Genomic DNA, 18,182 nt, shown 5'->3' on the forward strand with positions numbered 1-18,182 from the left:
AAGGGAGGGGAGGGAGGGTAAGGAAGAGAAGGGGAGAGGGAGGGAGGGACGGAGGGAAAACAAGCTTAGAAGAGGTGTAACTTTTTTAAAACCCTGATGAAACAAATCACCTCACTTCAGAACATATCTGTGGAATTTAGCAGATACTTGATGGGATTCTCACACCCTGATTGCCCGTCTCAGCCGTGAGTCTACTGAATTGAAAAGGTCACACCTCAATAGCATTCACACACAAGGTCATACACATACACTGACAAACACACTCATACATCCTCTCTCGCACACACACTTACAGCCTCCAGCCTTTTTCTCTATCCTCTGCCCTAATAATGACCCATCCCTGGGCATGATGACTGTCTCCTCATCCTTCAGCTCTCCGTGTCACCTCCTCAGAAAGCCCTCAAGCCCCAAGTCCCTAGCTTGGCTCAGTCAGGCCCCTGTGTTAAATGCTCTCAGCAAACCACATGCTTTGCCCAGCACTCTGGTCCCAGTGTGTGAAGGCACATCCACTGGCATAGCAGGTGGGTGCCTCCCCAAGACAGGAGTAGGAAGGACAAGGCCTGTGTCTTGTTTGCCCTCCTCCTTGCCCCCAGCAGCTAGGATGGCGCCAACACTGGGAAGCAAGTTGTTCAGTCCCTGGTAGGTGGATAAATGCATGGATGGGTTTGACCCAGGAAAGCAGGCACAAGGCCCAGAGCAGGGTCCGAGACACTCCAGATGGGCTCAGCTGTAACCAGGCCTGTCCCTGATGGCAACTTGTGTCTTGTAGAAATAACCACAGTCTGGAGTCAGACAGTGCTTGAGTCTGTGCTCGGTCTCTGGCGTGATGAGTGATCCAGGATAGCAATCCTAACAGCTAGCATTTATTGGGTGCTCATTTTGACGCAGCTACTATTATTATTCCCCTTTTCAGACGAGGAAATGAAAGCTCAGAGAGCGTCAGTGGCTCTCTCAAGGTCATATCGTTAATTAGCATAAATATACCCAGTATCCGCTGGCAGTGCTAGAGGACGCACAACTTAGGAAGGGAGGAAAGAACGTCTGTCTGGCCATCATTCCTCCCAGCCCAGGGGTCCAGGAGGGTCCCACGCATCACTGTGAAGCTTCATCACCATCAGCAAGAAGCCCTTCATTCTCTCAATTATTCCTGGTGTGCACCCGAGGCTAGGACCTGCCTGGCGGGTGCTACCTACCCTGCCATGACGATGAAGAAATCCAGGCGGTTCCATGTGTCCCCGAGGTAGCACTTCTTGCCAAAAATCCCCAGGGCCACCATCTTGAGCACCATCTCCATGGCAAAGAAGATAAAGATGAAGTCATCGAAGACCTGCAGGGACAGGGGGAGGGAAGCAAGGGACAGGGTGAGGTTGCAGAGCAGGGCCCAGGGGTTACAGCCACAGGGTGAGGTGGGGGCACCACATGGATGCAAGGGGCCTGGGAAATACCCGGAAACTCCTCCTGGGCAGAAGGAGAACCTCAGTGATCCCGGTCCAGTGCAGTCATTTCACAGATGAGGAGACTGTGGCCGAGAGAGGGGAATGAATTTGCCCAAGGTCGTACAGCCCATTCTGTCTGTTCCCTAAGCCTGGAAACAGATAGAAGAGCCCCAGATAGGGGTGGGGTGAGGGGCCATCCCATATTCTCCCTGATAATTACCAAGCACTGGCTACACACGTGACCCCCATTCTCTCTCCTAATTCTCCCAAGGACCCCACGGATAGTCCCATTTTACAAATGAGAAAACAGAGACTCAGAGAGGTTAAGCAACTTGCCCCACAGGTAACACAGCAGATAAGTGGCAGAACCAGGATTGAAACTCCAGTGGATCTGACCTCAAAGCCCCCACAGGAGCTGTCTCAAAGTAGCCCCCAGGTACAGGCTTTGGTGTTGCCTTCTTCTGCCCACAAAGGAAGCTCAGGTGACGTTATGCTTCCTGAGGGCGGGGCCTGGGTGGAATTCCTGTTTCCAGGATTAGTGAGGGCTGCAGTCAACTCAATTCAACAAACAGGTGCCACACACCTACTGTGTGCCAGGGCTAGGCCAGTGGTGAGGACACAGAGGTGCATGTTCAGTGAATTCACCATGAGGCTAACCGAGCCTGGGGCCCGGGGCTGCTGAGGAGCTTGTTACCCCCTCGGACCCCAGACCCACCCAGAGATTCTGCTTCAGCAGGTCTGAGATAGGGTCAGGGGTCTGGATTTTTGCCAAGTGTTCTGGTAGACTCTGGCCCAGTGCTGCCTGGGAGTTACTGAGTCCTATAGAAACCCAAGAGGCAGAAAGCAATTCCTCCCGGGAGGAATCTGGCTTTCCCAGGGAGAGGCACTGAGTGTTTCCACATCTCTAAAATGGGTACAACCCTAACATCTGTGCTACCCGTATACATGCTCCGCACGGGGTTATGTCAGGTACCAAAGGTCAAGCCCTACCCCAGGACCTCAGGAGATAACAGAATTTTCGTGAAACCAGAGGCCCACTCCTAAAGGGCATCTAGGGCTGGGCGTGAACTCGGCCTCTAGTCCAAGAGCACGGGGGAGGAAGTGCAGGTTGTAGGCAGAGGAGAGTCGGGGTCACTGTGCTTTGCAGGTATGCATGAAGGGGGTGCAGGAGAAGGCTGGTGAGAGCACCTAGGTGGGAGAAGATTGAGGCCTGGACTAAGGCAGAGGCCCCAAGCTGGAGAGGAGAGATAAAAGGGAGAGAGGATCCGAAGGGTAATAGGAAGACCAGTTGGGAGTGAGGAAGGGTCAGCCAAGTGAGTGCGGCTGATGGCGGCTGACTGCGGCAATGCGCCTGATAGGGCAGCGCAGGATGCCGAAGGGCACGGAGCAGGGGCGGGGCATGGGGCGGGGTGGGGCGGGGCGAGGCGGGCAGTGGGGCAGGGCAGCCGGCTCACCTGCAGGATCTTGCAGCGGTCAGACAGGCAGTCCATGTCGTCGCACGGCTGGTACATGCCAAGTGTCACGCAGTTCAGCAGGATCACCAGCATGCTGACACATTCAAACCACGTGCACACCAAGTCAAGGACAAAGCAGCAGGTGGGACCGTGCCCGTGGAGGCTGGGGTACACCCTAGAGTGTAATACCCCCAACCCACCACATACACAGGTATACACCCCATTCCTCGTTCTTCTCCCTCTGGGTGCCATCCCTGAAACAGCTCAAAGCCCGTGATGCCAGTCTGCCCCCATCACAACAGACATGGCCATATGCACCAAACCCACCAGGACCCCAGTTGCAGGACTCCGCTCCTTGTCCAGCCCGAGAGCTCCCCTCAGGCCCAGAGAAGGGAGTTCCCGGAAGCCTGGCTGTCAGGGAACTCTGGGCTATCCCAGCCTCTCCATTCCAACCACCACCCTCTGACTGTCACTGCCTCCCTTCTCTGACCACCTTTCCCTGCCCTGACCCATGTTCTCTCCTTCTCCGCCAACGCCTGGGTCTGGAGCCAGCAGAAGGCCCTCCAGTGGGGCTGAGATTGGCTGGATGGCCCCATCCTTCCCTCCTTGCCCACTGCCACGGTTAGGGCTCAGGTAGGGTTCATCACCTAACTCCAAAACACCCGCACCAAGCCCAGCCCTGGCCTGCACCACATAGGGTGGGGCTGGGCCCCCTCAGGCCTGGTCAGGCAGAAAGACTCCTGCCACGGAGGGGATCCAGAGCCGCCCGTGAACCTGGCCTTGGGCAGGGCCTCTGGGCACAGCTTGCAGCTGGGGTGAGTGGGCTCCCCTCCTGCACCTGGCCAGGCTGCTCTCCTCACCACTGCTGAGAGCCCCTCCATGAATGCCGTCCTCCCTCCCTCCCAGGCCAACTCCTACCCATCCTTAGAACACAGACTGCAGTGTCCAGCCCCGCCACTCTCAATCCTCCCACTCACAGGACCAGGAAGGTCAGGCCTCAAGGAACTCAGGGCTGTGTCACTCCCAGCCCCCACCCGTCATACCAATGAGAAATCCGAGGCCTGCTCAGATCTCCTGAACTGGGATCTCCAGTTGACTGAGTCCCAGGGCCTCAGAAAATATGTGCCTACTTGAAAAGAGGCAACCCAGGATGAAATAGACTTGAGCTGCACACAGTGTGAATAACTGAGGTTAGACACCCAGGTGAACTTCCAGACCATGCAGCCTGACTGACCTTACAGGCAATGACTGGAATCGGGAGTAGGTTCTCCTTCTCTAAGAGGAGAGATGCTGATAGAACTCACCACACCCCACCTATGCAGCCCCCTCTCCTCCCCCAGAAACGGAGTGTCAGGAAACAGGGGCTCTCATGCAGTAAAAGCAGTAAACAAGACAACGAAGCCAGGAGACCTGCACTTGAACTCCAGTCCCAGCACTGACTGGCTCTGCGGTCTTCGGCAAGCCCCTCTCTGTCTCTGAACCTGGAAGTCCTCCACCGGATGACCAGGAGCCTCCCCATCAGCCCCCTGGGTCTGCCGTGGCCCCTCCAAACCACCCTCCCTGTAGCAGCAGTGGGCAGTTAAAAACATCAGCGAGACCACCTCCCTCCCCAGCGTAAAACCCTGCCCTGGCTCCCGACCTCTCTCAGCACAAACTTTGAAGCCCTTGCTTGGCTGCAGGGCCCCGCCCTGACACCCCATCTCCCTCTGCCCTGCCCTAGCTCACTCTGCTCTGACCTCACTGGCTCCTGCTGCTCCTCAGACACACAATGAGTGACATCAGGACACTCTGTCTCAGGGCCTTTGCATATGCTGTTCCCACTTCAAGGGCTGAGCTTCTAGCATCATGGTCACCTCCTCTGAGAAGTCTCCACCCAACCTCATCACCCCCAGCAGCCGCACGCCCTCTTCATGCCCTGCCACTGTCTTGCTGACACACTCATTGTCTCTGCCACTGCTCTAATCTGCATTCCAAGGGGTACAGGGACTTTACACTCATGGCCCTAACATCTAGTAGGTGCTCAATGAACATCTGTCAGATGGATAGATACGGTTGTCCCTCATTATGTGCCGTGTCAATCACCCATGGTCCACTGTGGCCCAAAATTAGGTATGAGTGCAGTACAATAAGAGATTTTGAGAGAGACAGAGAGGGAGACCACATTCACATAACTTTGATTATCACACATGATTCTAATTGTTCTTTTTTTTTTTTTTTGAGACAGAGTTTCACTCTTACTGCCCAGGCTGGAGGGCAATAGCGAGATCCCAGCTCACTGCAACCTCTGCCTCCTGGGTTCAAGTGATTCTCCTGCCTCAGCCTCCCAAGTAGCTGGGATTATAGGCGCCCGCCACCACGCCCAGCTAATCTTTTGTATTTTTAGTAGAGACGGGGTTTCACCATGTTGGCCAGGCTGGTCTTGAACTCCTGACCTCAGGTGATCCACCCGCCTTGGCCTCCCAAACTGCTGGGATTACAGGGGTGAGCCACTGTGCCCGGTCTAATTAACCCCATTTTATTTTATTTTTATTTTTATTTTTATTATTTATTTATTTTGAGACGGAGTCTTGCTCTGTCGCCAGGCTGGAGTGCAGTGGCGTGATCTCAGCTCACTGCAACCTCCACCTCCCAGGTTCAAGTGATTCCCCTGCCTCAGCCTCCCAAGCAGCTGGGACTATGGACACGCGCCACCACGCCCAGCTAATTCTTTTGTATTTTAGTAGAGACAGGGTTTCACCATGTTGGCCAGGATGGTCTCGATCTCCTGACTTTGTGATCCGCCCGCCTCGGCCTCCCAAAGTGCTTGGATTACAGGCATGAGCCACCGCGCCTGGCCTGATTGTTCTATTTTATTATTGGTTGCTGCTCATCTCTTACAATGCCTGATTTATAAATTAAACTTTATCCAGGTATGCAGGTATAGGAAAAAAACATAGTAAATATAGGGTTCAGTGCTATTTGTGACTTTGGGCATCCACTGGGGGTCTTGGAATGTGTCCCCTATGGGTAAGGGCGGTGCTGCTGTAAATCTCTATGGGCCCTGCCCACTCCAACATCCAGGGACTCGGGAGTGTCTCCAAGCGAACCCCTCACCCCTCCATTTCAAAGCCCTTGCTCTTAACTGGGATGTAGCCACACCAGCAGCCAAACCCTCAGTGGGACCCCACCCAGAGAGGAGTGGGAGAGGTGACCTGGTTTCCATGGCAACAGCCTCCCTCCCGTCCCCAGCCCTGCCCACTTTGGGATGCTGCCTTCTCGTGGCCTCTCCTCAGCTCCTCCCGGCCCCAGCCCTGCTCCTTCCTGTCCCCTCACCCCACTGCCACTCTCCCACCATAGCCTGTAATTAATTTCAGTCGCTGCCAGGGCCCCTTCGAGCCTGAGCCTGGCTCCAGCAGCAGCTTCATCATTAATTAACTTTTTTTGAAGTTCAAACATTCTAATTACCAGAGAACATCCCCCATCCCCCGTCGCTTTTCCCCTTTTCCTATTGTGCGCTCTCTCCTTCGACCCCCATCCTCTGCTCCCTCTGCCCTTCCTGCCAGTTTCAGGCTCAAAGTGCACTTAACAGTGTCTCTCAGGAGCCTGGTGCCCCTGCTGCCTCCTCAACAAGGCCTTGAGCAGTGGAGGTCAGTAGACCCATTTTACAGATAAGGAAGGCTGAGACAGGGGGAAACCAGGGGCCTCTCCCAGGCTGTGCAGCTAGGAGGTACTGGCACAGAGACTCACACCAGGCCTGCCGGACTCCAAGGCCAGCGCTCTCCTCTGTGAAGTACGGCCTGTCTCTGCCCATGGCTCTCCTCCCTGCCCTGAAGCCTCTCAGCCCATCTTCAGTGTCTCTCCCCAGGACCCTGACCCAGCACCCTTTGTATCCCCCAGCTCTGGCCTCTGCCCCTCCAATCAGCCCCACGTGATAACCAGGCATTTGCTGTGTGCCTAACACAATTTGAACATTTTCCAAGTGCTATCTCATTTAATCCTCACGGCTCTATTATAAGCCCGATTTACAAATAAGGGAACCAAGACACAAAAGGGAAACAGATTGGCCCAAGGTCACCAGCTGGAAAAGAGCAGAGCTGAGACACAAAACCTCAGGCTGGAGGCTTTTCCTGCCTCCAAGCTGTTTTGCCACTGCCAGGCTAATCTGCCTGAAACATGCTCTCCTGATGCCTCTCTCCTGCTCAAGAACCTCCCATGGCTCCCCCTCACCCTCCCGAGCCCAATACACAAGGCCTCCTAGACTCTCGCCTCAGTGAATCCTTGCAGTCTTACCACTCACTGGCCTTAGCACTCACTGAACTCCTCGCTTTCTCCAAACACATGCTCTGCCTGCGCTTTCCCTTTCCTCTACCTCTCCAGCAGACAGACTCTTTCAGAGCCCAGTTCACAGGTCACCTCTTCTTGAAGCTTCCCCGGATGTGCCTGTCACCCCTCACAAGGTGGTGGCTCAGCCTCCTTTCCAGAAGCGCTCCCACCTGCCTTGGCTAGCACATACCACGGTAATGAATTTGGCAGTAACTCTGATGACTGTGTGCCTGGCACCCTAGGGACATGACCTCAGCTCTCACAATCCCCTGGGGACGGATGAGGAACAAGCCTGGAGAGCTGACACCACTCATGCAAGGTCACCCATTCCCTGAGCAGCCCAGCTTGACTCGCGGCAGTGCCGGTGGCCGCTGCACAGCGCTGCCTCTGTGGCTCATCTAACTCGTCCACTGCACTGGGTCCCCCCAGGGCGCAGATGGAGTGGCTTTCATCCCTGGGCTGCTCAGCTTCAGAAATTCAGCGATGGTCGGTCTCAGCCCTTGCCCAGAGGTGCCCGGGGAAATCCCAGATGGCACAGCTTGGGCCCCTTCCAAGAGCCCAGGAGGCTTAGAAGTCAGGCCAGAACTGGCATCGCTGCCCGCGGTTCCTGACACACTCCCCACTGGCTCAGAGATCAAAAGCACCAGCCCTCCTTGAAGTGAAACCAGACAGTGCAGCGTGGGGTATGAGGGTGGCGGGGGGAGTCAAGGTGTCCAGCTTGAGCCACTCTGCAGCCTGGCCCAACGCCTCATGCTTCCGCCATGAGTCACAAGTGTTGAGGAACTGTCTGAGAACACAGGCAAGCAAAGCCGTGAGGTTTGGAGACAACCTGAGGGAAGCTGGAGCCCCAGGGGCAGCACAGGATTTCCAGGTGACAGAGCGGGCAGGGCTGGAGTGCTAGTGCCACGAGGGCAGGGAGTCTTCAATGACTCCCAACCGCCTCTCACAGCGAGGCTTGAAGCCCTGCGATGGGCATCTGAGGCCCAGCCGCCTCGCCTACTTCAACCCTCAGGCCCTCACTGCAGTAGGGGTGACCTTTGCCACAGAGCAGCCCTGCCCACGTCGTTAGAGAACAACGGCTCCAATCCCTCATTGCACTGATGGAAAACAGGGGCAGAAAGCTGTCCCAGCTCCACAGCAAGCCCAGAGCAGAAATGACACTCAGACAACAGACTCCCCACCCACGGGGGTCCCCAAGCCACAGTCGATTTTTCAAATTCACACGGAAACCCTCCGCATTTCCCCACACACTCGGCACAGCCACAGCGCCGTCACTTTAAGCTGATTAGATCCCTGACGGGCAGCCCTGAGCGCCTTTGAGGAACACAGATGGAGAAACAGATCAATGGTGATGCAATCAATCGAGTTTCCTTGGCAGGCAAAGCCATCCCAACAAGCACACAGGCCTAGGGGAGAAAAACACTCAGGGTCCTCGGGCGCTGCCGCAGAGCTCCCCAGTGACTCAGCACAGCCTGGGCCCTCAGCCCCACTTCCTACCCATGTCCCCCCACCACACCTCTCAAAGTCTTCAGAACTGGGGTCTCAGAGCTGAGCAGAGGGAATGAATGCGCTTATATTGTGTGCCTGCTGTGTGCCAGGCACTGGCCTACCGATGGTAATAATGGTGACAATCGCAAACTCTTCTTCAGTGACCCTGAGTGTCTGTTTGCCAAGGAGCCTCCAAATCAAACAGCATGCATGGCCAAGTGCAGTGGCTCACGTCTGTGATCCCAGCACTTTGGGGGGCCAGGGCGGGCAGATCACCTGAGGTCAGGAGTTCAAGACCAGCCTGGCCAACACGGTGAAACCCTGTCTCTACTGAAAATACAAAAAATTAGCTGCGCATGGTGATGGGCGCCTGTAATCCCAGCTACTCAGGAGGCTGAGGCAGAAGAATCGCTTGAACCTGGGAGGTGGAGGTTGCAGTGAGCTGAGATTGCACCACTGCACTCCAGCCTGGGTGACAGAGTGAAACTCCATCTTAAAAAACAAAAACAAACAGGCATGCATTATCTCATTTAAACCTTGCAGCCAGCACAGAAGGCAAGAGCCCCAGTAGTTGTGGGCTCCTGGGACCAGGGTTTGCCACATGGTGTGCACCAGAGAGCCCCTTTTATTGTCATCCTCTCTTATAACAGGACCAAGGGGTCTCTCATTGTGGGCTTAAAAAAAAACAAAAAAAAAAGGAAAAGCCACCTCCCCAGGAGAGGACTAAGAATCTCACACTGGGCCGGGCGCGGTGGCTCAAGCCTGTAATCCCAGCACTTTGGGAGGCCGAGACGGGCGGATCACGAGGTCAGGAGATCGAGACCATCCTGGCTAACACAGTGAAACCCCGTCTCTACTAAAAATACAAAAAACTAGCCGGGCAAGGTGGCAGGCGCCTGTAGTCCCAGCTACTCGGGAGGCTGAGGCAGGAGAATGGCGTAAACCCGGGAGGCGGAGCTTGCAGTGAGCTGAGATCCGGCCACTGCACTTCAGCCTGGGCGACAGAGCGAGACTCCATCTCAAAAAAAAAAAAAAAAAAAGAATCTCACACTGGTATTACCTGCTGGTTACTTCATATTACCTTAAGCAGAAAATAAGAGATATGACCAGGCATAGTGGCTCACACCTATAATCCCAGCAATTTGGGAGGCCGAGGCGGGCAGATCACCTAAGGTCAGAAGTTCAAGACCAACGTGGCCAACATGGCAAAATCCCGTCTCTACCAACAATGACAATACAAAAGTTAGCTGGGCGTGGTGACACGCACCTGTAATCCCAGCTACTCAGGAGGCTGAGGCAGGAGAATCACTCAAACCGAGGAGATGGAGGTTGCAGTGAGCTGAGATCGTGCTCCTGCACTCCAGCCTGGGTGAAAGAGCGAGACTCCATCTCAAAAACAAAACAAACAAAAGAAAACAAAACAAGAGATGCTAGTACAGACCCTTTGATTGATGTCTGTCCTGTGGCGTACTGAATCCTCATCCACAGGCTTTTGTAAAGAATCCAGGTCGGGCCAGGCATCATAGCTCACATCTGTAATCCCAGCACTTTGGGAGGCCCGGGCGGGCAGATCATTTGAGGTCAGGAGTTCAAGACCAGCCTGGCCAATATAGTGAAACCCCGTCTCTACTAAAAATACAAAAATTAACTGGATGTAGTGGCGTGCATCTGTAATCCCAGCTACTCAGGAGGCTGAGGCAGGAGGATTGCTTGACCCCGGGAGGTGAGGAGGTTGCAGTGAACTGAGATCGCGCCTTTGCACTCCAGCCTGGGCAACGAGAGTGAAACTCCATCTCAGGAAAAAAAAAAAAAAAATCCAGGCCAGATGCAGTGCCTCACATCTGTAATCCCAGCACTTTGGGAGGCTAAGGCAGGAGGATCACTTGAGCCCAGAAGTTTGAGACCAGCCTGGGCAACATAGTGAGACCTCATATCTGCAAAAAAAAATTTAATTAGCTGGCTGTGGTGGTGCGTGCCTGTAGTCTCAGTTACTTAGAAGATTGAGATGGGAGGATCACTTGAGCCCAGGAGGTGGAGGTCGCTGTGAGCCAAGATCAAGGCACTTCACTGCATCCTGAGTGACAGAGCGAGATCCTATCTCAAAAAATAAAAATAAAAAGAATCTGTCAACCAATTCAGGCCTAGCAATGAGCAGCATCACCCTGCAACACCAGCAAATTTCTCCCAAACTGGCTGATACCAGTGTTATCCCCACTTTACAGGTAAGGAAACTAAGGCCACAGGAGCTGGTTCCAGGGCCACTCAGGTGGTATGTGGCGATCTGCACTGCCTCTCACTGGCTGCCAATCCCACGTTCTCATCCACACATCCTGCCATCACTCGGCTCAGTGTCTGCCACGCGAGGGACCCCAGTTGAGATGGGCTTAATAGAATATTTGCTCTTTCCTCCCCACCCACATTGTCTCCCTGTGAGCCTCCAAGCCAGGCAAAGGGAAGTGGAGTCTGGGTCAGTGGTGAGCCCAGCCGGCAGCCCCTCTGGCTGTGTCCCTGCTGGGGGCCCAGACCTGTGTTGTATCCAGTGGGGTCAGGAAGAGGGATGTTCCAGCCCCTGCTGTGGTTCAGAAGAAAGGATTTACCTGCAGGAAGAAGGGGAGGGGAAGCCAGCAAAGGCATGTTTGCCTCAAGGTCCCCCAGCCAGGAGGTGGCTGAGCTGGATCAAAACCCGGCTAAGTCAGATCATAACCACACCACACCCTAGCCACCAAGGCCTGAGAGGTCAGGATGTGGAGTAAGGGCACAGGGTCACCAGGGAACCAGGGAAGCCACTATGCTGGGGCTCCCTCCAACCTGCCAGTTCCCAGCTAGAAGAGCAACTGTGTGGAGGGGCAGTGCCCGGGGCCCGGGCAGGCCCTGCAGGGCAGCCTCCTCTCCAGGAGCCGAGCCAGAGGCCTGCACGGTTACCATGGCGACCACCACTCTCCTGCAGGCCCAGGCGACAGTTTCTGTGATTTGGGGGGCTCTGGGAGGCTGGCGGGGGCGGGAGTGCTGGGTTTGGCAGGGGTGGCCAAGTTTGTTTTTATTTTTGTCAAATCTAAAATCTGATCCATTTCCCAGGGTGCGTTTCAGTTGTCTAAATAAATCAGGTGGAGGAAGGGAGCTGGGGGCTCCATCCTCCTGGATGGGGGAGGTAGGGAAGGTGGACCAGCACCTACATGGGGTGTACCTCCCCTGCTGGTCCCCAGTGAACCCAAGGGAGGGGGAGCTCAGGCCTCAGGTCCTCCAGGTCTGAGCTTCCAGATCCCAGTTCTTGAGCCAGCTCCGTGCTCCTCTGAGGCCAGGCCTACAAGCCTCCAAGGACCACCTGCTGTACACGCAGCCTGCGCCTCAGGGTGCTGAGATGAACCAGGCTCAGCTCCTTCCCCGAAGGTGCCCACGTGCGTCCCTGTTCCAGGACCACCCCTGATGGTGACTGTGTAGCGTGTGTTCAAGCAACAGTGGCCACCGTTTTCAACATCAGCTGTTTCAGAGCCTGGAGTTTTAGGAGGACAGTCGTTCACACATTCATTCGTTCATGCGCTTATTTATTCAATGAATGAACTTCATCATTCATTGAAAGATCATTGACTGATCTTTACAGACAGTGACCACTCTGGAAGGCTGCTCAGCAGCTTCTACTAAAACCAAACACAGACCCATGCTAGGACCCAGCGGGGCCACTCCTGGGTGCGTACCCAGAAGAAATGCTCACATACCCCGCAAAAAGCCACGTTCCAGAACAGGCACATCTGTGTTATCAGTAACAGTCCCAACCTGAGAAAACCCAGGCGTTCACCAACAGAAGAATGGGGTAGGGTGGTGGTTTCCAACCAGGGATGATTTTGTCCCCCAGGGGACACTTGGCCGTGTCTGGAGACATTTTTGGTTGTCACGTTTGAGGGGACAGGACACTGGATACCAGTGGGTAGAGACCAGGGATGCAGCTGAACACCCTACAATGAGCAGGACAGCCCCCCAACAGGGAATCATCCAGCTCAAAATGTCACCAGTGCCACGTGTGAGAAGCCCACGTGGAGTACCACACAGCCACGAAAAGGACAAGCAACTGAAACACACAAGAGCACGCAGGGATCTCTGCTGGGAAACAGAAGCCAGATGCAGCAGAGCAAACAACACACGACTCCAATTACATGAAGTTAAGAGCCTGGAGAAGCCAATCTACAGTGAAGGAGGTCAGAAGAGCAGGAACGTTGGGGAGTACCCAAGGCGGGTGGGGGACAGGGAAGCTTCAGGGACTGGAGATGTTCTTCTTGACCTGAATGGTGGCCCCAGGAGAGGACTTAAATGAAAATGCCTTGAACTGCGCACTAGGATTTGTGAGCTCAACTTGTACATTTAACCTCAATAAAAAATGGAACAGCTGAGTGTGTGGCATGCACCTCTGGTCCGTTACTTGGGAGGCTGAGGCAGGAGGATCACTTGAGCCCAGCAGTTCAAGGCTGCAGTGAGCTATGATGGTGCCACTGCACTCCAGCCTGGGTGACAGAGCAAGACTTTGTCTCAAAGAAAAAATGAAGAGCAACTGCTTTAAGGAAAAACAAAAATGCAACTATTAAAAAACCACAATCAGCCAGCACAGTGGCTTACCTACAAACCCAGCATTTTGGGAGGCTGAGGCGGGCAGATCACATGAGGCCAGGAGTTCAAGATCAGCCTGGCCAACATGGTGAAACCCTGTCTCTACTAAAAATAGAAAAATTAGCCAGGTATGGTGGCACATGCCTGTAGTCCCAGCTATTCCAGAAGCTGAGGCAGAAGAACTGCTTGAATGCAGGAGGCGGAGGTTGCGGTGAGCCGAGATCACGCCACTGCACTCCAGCCTGGGCGACAGAGCGAGACTCTGTCTCACAAAATAATAATCATAAATCAAATCAAATAAAATGAACCACAGGCACCTGCTAGGGTACCCGCTATTGCCAAACTCCACAGGAACCTTTACAACAACCTGCAGGGGTGGGCATCATCTCTGTTCCTTAGCCTTGCCCAAGGACACAGTTAGTGAGGGACAGAGCCAGGATTCGAACCTCATATCCTCCTGTCTTCTAATGCTCCTTTAAGCCTGTTGCACCTGTGGCTGCAGCTGCCTCGGGAGACAGGCACGGCAGACATTATCACACCCCACTTTATGGCTATGAAAATGAAAGTCCAGAGAGGACGGCACTTGCCCAAGACGACACAGTGGTTGAGCTGTGACAGAAAGCTGCTCCATAAAATGAACAGACCTGCCAGACAGATGGTCCCAGGCCTCCCTCCACTTACATGCCTCCAGCAACAAGGAGCTCCCCACATGACAAATGGCACGATTGGTTCTGCTTATAAACTATGGTATCTCAGTGCATTGAGATCCTTTGCAGGAGGGGACAAGGGAGGGAGCCCTTCCTTGCTCCTACCCCAGCCCCACTTCTTGGAATCCCCATTGTATAAGAACTCATGGCCGGGCGCGGTGGCTCAAGCCTGTAATCCCAGCACTTTGGGAGGCCGAGACGGGCGGATCATGAGGTCAGGAGATCAAAACCATCCTGGCTAACACGGTGAAACCCTGTCTCTACTAAAAATACAAAAAAACTAGCCGGGCGAGGTGGCGGGCGCCTGTAGTCCCAGCTACTCGGGAGGCTGAGGCAGGAGAATGGCATAAACCCGGGAGGCGGAGCTTGCAGTGAGCTGAGATCCGGCCACTGCACTCCAGCCCGTGCGACAGAGCAAGACTCCGTCTCAAAAAAAAAAAAAAAAAAAAAAAGAACTCATTGGATTTGGCCAAAGTCTCTATTTCCCAAATACCCAGTAAGCTTCAGTACCCAGTGCAGACAGCGGAGTAGGGGAAGCAATGGCAGGAAACAGAGGCTGCCAGCTGGGACAAGAAGCCAGGGTGGAAGGTCCACAGGAAGGATGATCCAGCCGAAGAGACTTGCCAGACATAGTTGCTTCCGTCACTGCTGAAGAGAAGGGCCAGGCAGGCCCCTGGGTGCCAGTGTCCCACTGTCTGTGGGCTGATGCAGCCTCAGGAGCCCAACCACACAGAAGGTGTGCGGGCAGGAAGCCTTCCTTGACTCTTGGGCAGGGGCTACAGATGCCTCCTCTGGGACCTCGCCGTGCCTTGGATGCCCCCCTTCCTCCAAGCAGCCACTGAACTGAGAGGGTGAGGGCTCAACCAGTGTGGATTACATTATCCTCCGGCCTCCCTGGGGACCTGTCCTCCACCGCACATCTCCCCTGCCTGCCCCTGAACACACGTACGTGTTCACGTGTGCATCCCCAAGGAGACCTGCCATGTGCATCCCCAAGGAGACCTGCCGCCCCTCATGCACCTGCCCCCTCATACACGTGTGCACACAGATGCAGCAAGCATTTGCACTCGCACGTGTCAGCAGCACTGAGCATGGCTGACCCCTCTTCTAGAACAGGGGTTCTTAACCTTTTCTGTGCCACAAGCCCCTTTTCAGAATAAAGGTTTTATTTATTTATTTATTTAAGAGACGGAATCTAATTCTGTCACCCAGGCTGGATTGCGGTGACACAATCTCAGCTCACTACAACCTCCGCCTCCCGGGGCAAGTGATTCTCCTGCCTCAGCTTCCCAAGTGGTTGGGACTACAGGCGTGTGCCACCACACCCAGCTAATTTTTGTATTTTTAGTAGAGACAGGGTTTCATTATATGTTGGCCAGGCTGGTCTCGAACTCCTGACCTCAAGTGATTCACCCACCTTAGCCTCCCGAAGTGCTGGAATTACAAGTGTAAGCCACAGCACCCAGCCAGAGTAAAGTTTTTAAATGTTTTTTTTTTTTTTTTGAGACCGAGTTTCACTCTGTCACCAGACGGGAGTACAGTGGCACGATGTCGGCTCACTGCAACTTCTGACTCCGTACTTCAAGCAATTCTCCTGCCTCAGCCTCTCAAGTAGCTGGTATTACAGGCACATGCCACCATGCCTGGTTAATTTTTGTATTTTTAGTAGAGACAGAGTTTCACCATGTTGTCCAGGAGAGTCTCAATCTCCTGACCTCATGATCTGCCCACCTCAGCATCCCTAAGCGCTGGCATTACAGGTGTGAGTCACAGTGCCAGGCCAAATGCATGTTTTTAAATGTTGAAGTGTAGGATTAGTAAACCAGGTGCAGTCGTGAGCTATAGCCCCAGCTACTAGTGAGGCTGAGGCTGGTGGATCACTTGAACCCAGAAGTTCAAAGCCAGCCTAGGCAATATAGTGAGACTCCACTGCTAAAAAAGAAACAAAAAAAAAAGAACTTTAAAAGTTTTTTTGATTTTTTTTTTAAAGTTTACAGTCAGGCACAGTAGCTCACACCTATAATCCCATCCAGCACTTTGGCAGGCTGAGATGGGAAGATCACCTTAGGCCAGGAGATCGAGACCAGCCTGGTCAGCGTGGTGAAACTCTATCTCTACTAAATGCAAAATTTAGCTGGGCGTGGTGGCTCAGACCTGTAATCCCAGCTACTTGGAAGGCTGAGGCAGGAGAAACGTTTAAACCCAGGAGGTGGAAGCTGCTGTGAGCCAAGATAGTGCCACTGCACTCCAACCTGGGTGACAGAGGGGGACTCACTCTCAAAAAAAAAGAAAGAAAAAGGCCGGGCCCGGTGGCTCACGCTTGTAATCCCAGCACTTTGGGAGGCCGAGGCGGGCAGATCACCTGAGTTCAGGAGTTCGAGACCAGCCTGACCAAAAGAGTGAAACCCTGTCTCTATTAAAATGCAAAGAAATTATCTGGGCATGGTGGCACATGCCTGTAATCCCAGCTACTTGGGAGGCTGAGGCAGGAGAATCGCTTGAACCCGGGAGGCGGAGGTTGCAGTGAGCCGAGATTGTGTCGTTGCACTCCAGCCTGGGTGACAAAAGGGAAACTCTATCTCAAAAAAAAAAAAAAAAAAAAAGCCTAGAACTACAAAGGAAGGCAGTTATGTTAAAGTAGTTATCAAAATACTTTTAAAACAAATTTTTGATAGAGAAACATATATTCTTTCTTATCAACACAATAAGTAGCAAGCTCTGGTGCTGGACTGGATGCTAAGTGACTCTGCCTCAAAGTGATGGCTGTAATGATATTCTGAGAGCTCTATAAGGACCATGATGTGACATGGAAATATTGGTGATTTCTATGGGTGACAGCCACAGGAGTTGCTAATAATACCAGTGTGGTTTGTTTCCTCCATCCATAACAGAAAGAAATGCTAAATTTCAGTCAGGGGTCAGGGAAAACAAAGATGCAACTTGTGCCCATGCAAGAAGCTCATGAACCCCAGGTTCAGACCCCTGCTCTAGAAACTCTCTTCCCCAGGAGACACCACAAGCCCCTAGACTGGTTTTCCTCCCACTTTGTGGTTCTGTCGCTTAAATGCTGGGCTCCTCCAGCCCCAGCCCTCTGGTCTCCCGTCTCCTCTCCTTGACCCCATACCCACTTCCACAGCCTAAATGACTATAGCTGAACAGGTCCCAAGTCTGTCCCAGTCCCAGGCACCCTGACTGCTGAGCACCAGGCCTCCCAGACATAGTGCTGGGAAGTCTCTGGGAACCTCAGATTCATCGCGTCCAGATGGGATGTATCATATTCTCCCCAGACCACTAAATTCTCCCCCAGCATGTCCCACCTCCATGAAGGATGCACCCCCACCACCAGTCCTGGAAGTTGTCCAGACTAGAACTCTCTGGAACCTCCCTTCCCCTTGCCCCACATCCATCTTGGAGATCTGTCCATTTCACCACCTAAACCTTTCCTCTCTGTCCACTCCTCAATGCCCCATTGCCCCAGGCAGGCTGCATTCTCTCCTTCCTGAACAGCCTTCTCCTGTAGCCTTGTATCCTCTGATACATCCCTCACCTCCATGGCAGCCAGACAGCCGTTTCAAAACCAAAAGCCTTCTGTGGCTCCCCACTGCCTTCTTTCTGAAGTCGTTGGCTTGGCATACAAGGCCCTTTGTGCCAGCACTCTTGGTCTCCCTCCAGCCTCATTTCAGGCCATACAACCTCTACCTCCAACCTTGCCTGCCAGGATGCACCTCATCAAAAGCTGTGCTGCACACCTACTATGTGCAGGGCCAGTGGCCAAGGTCTAGGGAAGAAATAGGCATTCTTGGAACATGGAACCTGTCTTCAAGGAGCTCACAGTCCAGCAGAAGGTGAGGAGAATAAGCCAGATACAAAAGGCCTTGTGAGTGGTACAAAGGATGAGTGATGGTGCCAATATGGGTTTTTGCTGGGCATTCAGCAGATGGTAGAATGGGTGAGAAATTTGGGAGGATAATCAACAAGCATCTGCCAAACAAATGGATAGATGAGTGGATGGGTTAATGGATGTGTAAATAGGTTTTTGGGTAGCGGGGTCCATGTTGATTAAATAGGTAATTGTTAGGAAGATGTGTGGATAAATGCATGAATGTAAAGGTTGAGTGGAGGGAGGGGTGGATAAGCAGATGAATGCCTGAAGAGATGGAAAGATAGGTAAATGGATGAATAGCTGACTGGATGGGTGG

General features: G+C 53.5%; 1 protein-coding gene across 1 annotated transcript in view; it reads right to left on the reverse strand.

Annotated features, from left to right (window-relative positions):
* CACNA1I (calcium channel, voltage-dependent, T type, alpha 1I subunit) overlaps positions 1-18,182 on the reverse strand; it is a 119,954-nt gene that overhangs the window by 88,710 nt on the left and 13,062 nt on the right. Inside the window, exons 2-3 of the mRNA XM_011964322.1 lie at positions 2,891-3,002; positions 1,194-1,327 (exon numbers count right to left, since the gene is read on the reverse strand). Of these exons, the coding sequence (XP_011819712.1) occupies positions 1,194-1,327; positions 2,891-3,002 (246 nt within the window). The remainder of the gene's footprint in view (positions 1-1,193; positions 1,328-2,890; positions 3,003-18,182) is intronic.

The sequence above is a fragment of the Colobus angolensis genome, unplaced genomic scaffold, assembly GCF_000951035.1.
Source record: "Colobus angolensis palliatus isolate OR3802 unplaced genomic scaffold, Cang.pa_1.0 Scaffold65, whole genome shotgun sequence".
Taxonomy (NCBI): Eukaryota; Metazoa; Chordata; class Mammalia; order Primates; family Cercopithecidae; genus Colobus; species Colobus angolensis.